At 35.7% G+C, this 7,680-nt stretch overlaps 1 protein-coding gene across 2 annotated transcripts; it reads right to left on the minus strand.

The window, feature by feature from the left end:
- Positions 1-1,616: 1,616 nt before the first annotated feature.
- LOC112727427 (multiple organellar RNA editing factor 2, chloroplastic) lies at positions 1,617-5,149 on the minus strand. Of its 2 annotated transcripts, none has more exons than XM_025777162.3 (4): positions 4,652-5,149; positions 3,362-3,459; positions 3,213-3,278; positions 1,617-2,092 (listed from the first exon to the last, which is right to left on the minus strand). In XM_025777162.3, the coding sequence occupies exons 1-4, from the start codon at positions 5,056-5,058 to the stop codon at positions 1,962-1,964; spliced, it is 702 nt and encodes a 233-aa protein (XP_025632947.1). In that variant the 5' UTR covers positions 5,059-5,149; the 3' UTR covers positions 1,617-1,961. The 2 variants fall into 2 exon arrangements, with proteins under 2 accessions (XP_025632947.1, XP_025632948.1); XM_025777163.2 differs by having other exon boundaries at positions 1,617-2,124; positions 4,652-5,142.
- Between the last annotated feature and the right edge of the window lie 2,531 nt (positions 5,150-7,680).

The raw sequence follows: 7,680 nt of genomic DNA on the forward strand, positions 1-7,680 counted from the left end.
AATGATGAGTTGTGTGTGTTCCTTACTATTTGATTTGATGTATATATTTGTAATGTTGTTTTCGTTGTTGTCGTTGTTGTCGTTGTTGTTGTAGAGACGGCTTTATATGGTGTGGAGCTGTTGTTGTAGAAAATCCAAAATCACACTGTTGTTACCAGAATTTTAATTTCTCCTTGCCAAAAGGTCTTAATTTATTTCTCTTTTATCTTTAATTTTGCATCCAATAAAACCAAATGAGATTTCTAAGTAATGGAGCATGAATTATTGTAACATAGAAAAAAAATACCACATTAGAATCTTTTATTGTTGTTTATCTTCCAGCTTCATTTAAAGTTTCAAATTTTTTATCTGAGTCATAAATTTTCTTTTTTAAAAGAATTGGTTTGGGGTGCAGGGTATGGGAGCAACATGAATTCAATGACATGCTGATTTTAAAGCATCTACATGATTAAGAACTTGGAAATGAACAGATGAGGTTGCAATTCAAAGTTTTTTTTTTTTTTGTTATCAAAGTAGTAATATTTAATTTTTGGCATTCAAGCTTCTCTTTCCATTTTTTGCTTAGATTTGGTTGCAATTGAAGCTTTTTTTTTTTCTTGCTCAATTGTTTGTTCAGGTTAATTTATTTCTATATATTTATGTTGAGCCTGCAGCTTCTCTTAATGATTCCCACTAAATTTATGTTGACGGTTTGTTGCCGCTGCTCATCACCTCGCTGCCTCTAATCATCTCGTCTTCTCTGTCTTCGTTCTTACATCTAGGTTTTTATACAAAATTCTTCTTCTGTTTCATAATCTGTTAATTCCTTTGTGTGTTAATATTCTTTTGATTCCCTGTTCTATGTGTTAATTCTCTTCTCTGCGTTTTCTACGATCCACAATGTAGGTCCTTCTTCTATGCTCGGAGGTTTTATGGCTCTCTAGATCCTTTGAGGTTTACTGCAATCCCTCCTGACACCCTTTCTACTTCCTTCTTCCTCAATTTTTCTTAATTCTTTTGTACCTTGCTTTTCGTGTCAATTGGAGTTCTATGTCACTTGTTTTGTGATTTTTAGGTTATTTATTTGAATTCTCTATGTCACTTTCTCAGTGAGTTTTCAATCTTCATTATGAAAATTTGTTCAATTTTAGTCGTATTTTACTTTAGTTCCAACTCACTGCTGAGTTAGTTTCAAATGCTTCTAAGTGAATATTATAATTTTCATTCACGTTTGCCTTCATTCACATTCTGAATCTAATCTTGAAAGTGAATAAATCTTATCAATCTAATAAAGTGAATAAAGGAAGGACACTAAAAACATATATTTTATGTATATCTGTGTACTACTCTATCTATCAAAAATCTGTGTTTTAACAAACAAACAATGGACATATACTACCGTGTCCATGTCTCACTGTCCATCTCTCTAACGAAAACGTTGCCTTATATAACATAAAAACTAACTTCTAAATGAAAACTAGCTGCACTAACTTAATTTCCTACTGATATAAATAGCTATCCATTATTAGCTAATCCATATATCAACACAAGGGACGAAAAAAAAAAATGCAAGTTGCTAGACCAAATGCTAATTATATATCAAGACCAGGTTCAACTCAAAATAAGACCCGTCAAACTTCAAAAAACCAAGGAAAAGCACTTTTTCAGATCAAGTGTGAGCTAACAGCATAAAGATTAGAAACAGTAACATTAGACGGAGATATCTTTTATGGTCAGCATTCTGCTAAATATGAAAAGCTATTACAAAGAATAGAATCCACCTGATACGTTTCCAACTGAGTATTGTTATTTAGAACATATCTGGCCACCTAAATATATCTCTGCCTTATAACATGATGCAAACATGATTTGTTTAATTGTGTTGGCATCCAAAGGCTACAAACTGAAGCAGATTCCAATCCTTATGCAAAGCATCTACATCTCTCTCCCTCTCATCAACACTTGCTCCTTCACCTTATGCTTTATCTGCGTCGAGCATACCTTGTTCTATCATTGTATCTTGGCCTGTCTTGATGCCGTTGTGGCTGTGGCTCCACCCTTCTCTGTCTTTCAGGTGATCTCTGGACGATTTCTCCATTCACAAATAGTTCAGCTGGACCAATGCATTTGAAAATGACTATTAGCCTGAGCCATGAAACATAACATGGAGGCGAAAAGAACTCAGCTTCCACTAGTCCAGTATGTTATACTTTAATGCTAAATATAGTAATATAGAACGAGATAAACAACTGCAAAATTATCAAATCTATGGAGAATGGTGGAGAAATTTGGTGTGAATAAGATCATTAATAAGGAGTATAACAAATTCTGATATTTGAAATTCGTGCAAATACTATATTGGGGCAGACCCTGTGATTTATCAACCAACATCAGAAACAAGTAGCCTAATGAAGAGCAGTTGAAGTTAGTTAATAATTCGGCATCAGTATGATTGATGAACCAACAGAACAGGGTAGGAGTGAAATTCAATGTTAGTCCATTAGCGTTCAGAGCTAGACATTACCTAGTAAAGCCAGACTACTAATGAAGGGACAAAAAACAGTGTTATATGCAGATGAAGTAGAAAAATACTGACCGATATGGATGGTAAGATAGATAACAAAAATAATATCAACAGCTACAGGGGAGTACAAGCATAATTTCAAAATTAAAATTTTGGTAAAAAGAATCAATTGATTTCTGATTTAGGGAATCTATAAAGCAAAGCAGGACTATAGAACAGATGAAGGAAAGTTGTAAGTGGATGTGATGTGGTTTCATGTATCAACTCCAATGATTCTGCAACTACAGGATTGATGAAATGATAGTAATGATAGTGAATCTAACAAGCTAAAATGTATGTTGGCGGACTATTATAATTTGTTCAGACTAATGTCAATGCATTTCTGTATATTTAACTGTTAAAGATGACAAAAATCCTGACAATATTACGACATAAGCCAGAGTGCCAGACCTTAATAGAAGGTACAGCATTTTGGAGATGGATGTGTTCTTAAGGAACAAACTAATTGGAGCACCAGAAGCTTGTGTAACATTTCACTAGGTTTGCTAGCAGTTAGAACTCAAAGATATTCCTTACCCACCACACTAGTTTTCCAAGCCAAGTCAAATAGTAAGCTAAACATTTTATTACTTTTATGAGAACCCCAGGATGTAAAGTACAAAAAGTATAAACATACAGGAGCTCAAAATAGAAGCAGATAAACACTCACCACCATAGTCCTTGTTTTCAGGATCAACATATGAATCTGGGAGAACAAACAGAACTCCAGGCAACCCTATTAAAAGAAGAAACGGAAAGTGTAAATACAACTGCAGCAAAATGCAGTACTAATAAGGCATACACATTTCCATTACAAACCTTCCAGCTTATTAGAGGTCTCTTCATCAATCTCACATCCAAACCCGAAGTACCTCTCACATGAAACATTGTAAATCTTCTTCTTAGCTTCCTCTTCACTAAAAACCAAGAATAATGATACAACTCATTACTCGTGCAAAACTAACAACAGTGCAGTAAATCATATTGGGCATACATGCAAAATAAACAACACAAGCTACCAATATGCTAAGATAAATCATCCCCCAAAAAGAATTGAATGTTTTCTATCTTCAAGAGAGACTCATATACCAAATAATCAATTAAAACACAAAACACCAATTTTAAAAAACAAAAACAAAATACTTTTTCTATGCTTAACAGACCTGGTAAAAAACATAAAATAAAAAGGACATGTCAGTAGTAACCTATGAGCCAAAATTATATCAGAAATCCAAAAGATAGGAAATTTAACGAACCAAGAGTGATGTTTATATAGTACTTTGTTTCGTATATGTATGAGGAAACTAGCAAAATGAGGGAGATAAAGTCTTCTATAATAAAACTCATTGTGTTTATTCGAGTCTTCTATATTCGCAACTTGTTAAACATTGAACTTTTACACTACAAACCTTCCCTTTCCTCCCGTATCCTCTTAAACCCCAACTTGCAAACAACTATTAACGACACTTGTAATAGAGTATAGAAATTGATGATTCAAGTATTTGCTGTCTCTTTCTGTAATTACTGTAACTACAGTGACTAATACAACCAGAGGTCCCTTGGAATATGTTGAAGCATATGTCATTTACCATAAACCAGAGGCAAGTCCAGATTATAACAAAAACTTAAAACCGAAGCAACAAAACAGAGATAAAGATAATTCATATGCTTAAACCCAATAAAATAAAATAAATATAAACTCAATGGCAATACATAATTACATTCACAAAACTCAAAGAATAAAAAATTATCGAGAGAACAACAAATTTATTCCCTTGAAATTATGGAATTGACAATTTAGCCTTCTAAAAAAGACGAAAACAGAAACACTCATAGTCCTCTAGGCTTTATTTGGATTGTCTCTAAGACAAAACTAGATAAGAAACACACAAACTATAGATAGAAAATCCAAAGGCAACTGTAAAGGTCAGGGTACATAAATGCAAACGCAAAGGCAACTGTAAAGATAAATAATGTTTTACAAAATGCTCCAATTTCATTCAAACTAAGTTTTGGCACATTTTGTCAAACAACATTCAAACTCAAGATTATTCAAATTTCAGCTACAACAAAGAAATTAAAACAAATATATCAAAAAATCAGCAATACCTTCCAAGGACCTTGGCGAGGGTCTGAATGTAGCAATCGATCATCTGTTGCTTGGTGGCACCCTCGCCACCGGGCTTGTCCATGACGATCAGCCAATGTTCGTAATCGCACCCTGGGAACAGCGGGGCCATGTCGGTGGGCGGCCGCTCGCTGAAGTTGGAACCCGACGAGCTGTTGTTCAGCGGCGAGTAAGCCAAGTTCTCAGCGGCGCGGTTGGCATTGCAGCGGACGGCGGTAAAGCGGGCGGCAACGGGAGGGAGGGAGCGACAGAGGGCGGCGGCAGCGGGGTTGTGACGACGGGCGAGGATGAGGGTTGGGAGCGGAGGGGCGGCAGTGGAGTGAAGGCAGCGTGGAAGGAGGAAAGAGAAGCGAAGGGAGCAGACAGACAGTGATCTTGCCATCGCCATGGTTGAAATAACCACTATGGATGGTATGAAGTGATATATCAGATATTATGAAGAGTAGAAACGGAAGTGGAAACACCGAAGCAGAAATTGGGGATTTTACTTTATTTATTTATATATTTAATAAAGTATTAAAAAATAAATTTAAAAAAATTTTAAATAATAACAAAAATATTTTTAAAAGCTTAAAATCATTAAAATGATCTCAAAAAATTTTAAAGAATTACAAAATAACTAAATATTGGAAATTGGATTTTGATGTCGCTTATTACGAGTATATATAATTAATGGTTAAATTATTTCTTTAAAGATGAATTATTTTATTAAATTTAATTCTAAAATATTTTATCAATTAAATCATTTCAAGATTACAAATTAAATAATAATCTCTTTCTATCATTTCATTCACAATTTTCTCAACGATTAATGATATAAAATATTAATTGTGACAACTAGCATGTGTAATTAAACACTTACCAATAAAAATGAGTTTAACACGCCATGTCATAGTTATTTTAATAATTTTAATTTTTAAAAATTAAAAATAAAAAGTTAGACCTTTTACTTTTTTTAATTTTTCTTAATTATAATTATTGAGTTTTTTATTTCTCTATTTGTTTATGTTGTCGTATCTATATCACTTCTTTCTCTGCTCAATGATACACTTGACTTCTCTTTCCACTAGAAGAATTTCTACCGATCTTTATTTATTTATTTTTTTTTTGAATAAGAGAGCTCAATACAAAAAAGTAGAGCAACAACCAGATCGAAACTACAACATGAACAAGTAGGAAAAAAAACTTTTTTAATGTCATCTCCGGCATAACCATCAACAACAAAAAGGATCTAAACTACTCCATTCTCTAACACTGTTTAAAGATTTCTGGAATACCTCATCTGCACTCCCTTCCTTGTTATTAAAAATCCAACAGTTCCTTTCTAGTCAAGTGTTCCAAATAACTGAAAAGAAACAAATAAGCCATTTGTTGCGCTCTACCTTTCTGTTAGCAACACCTGTCCAACTCTCAAAGTGTTCTTTTAGTGAGCTCGGAATAGTCCACGATCTCCTAAATTCAAGTAGCCATTAACACTACACCTGCCAAGTAAACTCGCAACCCAGAAACAAATGATGAGTATGTTCAACTTCTTTATTACACAAAACGCACATGTTATCACCTTAACTAATAATTCCCAATCTAAGTAGCCTTTCTTTAGTATTCACTCTTCCTATCAGTGTAAACCAAATAAATAGTTCCACTCGTGGCGACACCAAACTTTTCCATAGGGTTCTTGTGAAACTGTAGCTGGTTATGTCCTCCGGGAGCGATTCTGGTTGTACTACCTGCACAAAAGAGTTAGTTGAAAATATACCTTCTTTATCAAACTTCCAAAAAATTCTGGCTTGCTTATCATGTGCCAGCTTTACAGTTCTTAACATCTCATGCAATTGAACCACTAAATCGAACTCCCATTGGTATAAGTCTCGCCTCCACTGGAAATTCCAGATCCACTCTCGCCCATCCCAGAACCCACAATCCCCTATAACTGATCCTTTTTGGTTTGAAATGGAGAAAAGCCTCAGAAAACTCATCTTTAACGGACCACTTTGTAGCCAGATATCCTCTCAAAATCGAGTCCGCCTTTCGTCCCCCACCTCCATAGACAACTCCGCAATCATCTTATCCTTCATAGCACTATCCTTGAACTGCAGTTGACAGATATCCTTACATGGACCCCCTTTAGTAGGTAATGTTTGAGCATATAACATCACACTGGGGCTTAAATCATAGCAAGAGCACACCACCTTCTTCCATAAAGGACATTCTTCTTTTGAAAAGTGCCACCACCACTTGAATAGTAGTGCAGTGTTTCTGACCACGGCATCACCTACTCCCAATCCACCCAATTTTTTAGGGGCTTGAACCATCTCCCACTTAACTAGCGCCAAACCATTCCTGCCTTCCTCCTTACTCCACAGGAATCTTCTCTGCAGCAATATCAACTTTTCTGCCACTGCCTTTGACATCTTATACAGACTCAAGTAGTATACCGGCAAGCTATTTAACATAGATTTAATAAGGACCAGCTTACTCGCTTTATTGAGGACCTTTGCCTTCTACAGGCTGAGCTTCTCCTCCACCTTGTCAATTATCAGTTTCCAGATCCTGACCAATCTTGGGTTCGCTCCTAAAGGAATGCCAAGATATCTGAATGGGAGGCAGGCCTCCTTGCACCCCAACAAGTTGCACATGTTGTACGTCCACTGCTGTTCACAGTTGATTGGAATTAAACTTGATTTATCAAAATTAATGGTTAACCCCGACATCACCTCAAAGCACCTTAGCAATCTGGCATAGTTTCTGATGGTCTCCTCTTCTGGTGGACAGAACAATATAGTGTCATCTGCGAACTGGAGGTGTGACAACTCTATATTGTCCTTACCAACTAGCAGCGGCACAATACATCTGTTCCTGACTGCCTCCCCTACCATCTGGGCAGAACATCAACCACTAGAACAAACAAGAACGGAGACAGCGGGTCACCTTGTCTCAAACCCCTCTCCATCTTAAAAAGTTTAGATGGTGAGCCATTTACCGGGATCGACATAGACGCTGTGCCAACACA

The sequence above is a fragment of the Arachis hypogaea genome, chromosome 12 (assembly GCF_003086295.3).
Source record: "Arachis hypogaea cultivar Tifrunner chromosome 12, arahy.Tifrunner.gnm2.J5K5, whole genome shotgun sequence".
In the NCBI taxonomy this organism is placed as follows: Eukaryota; Viridiplantae; Streptophyta; class Magnoliopsida; order Fabales; family Fabaceae; genus Arachis; species Arachis hypogaea.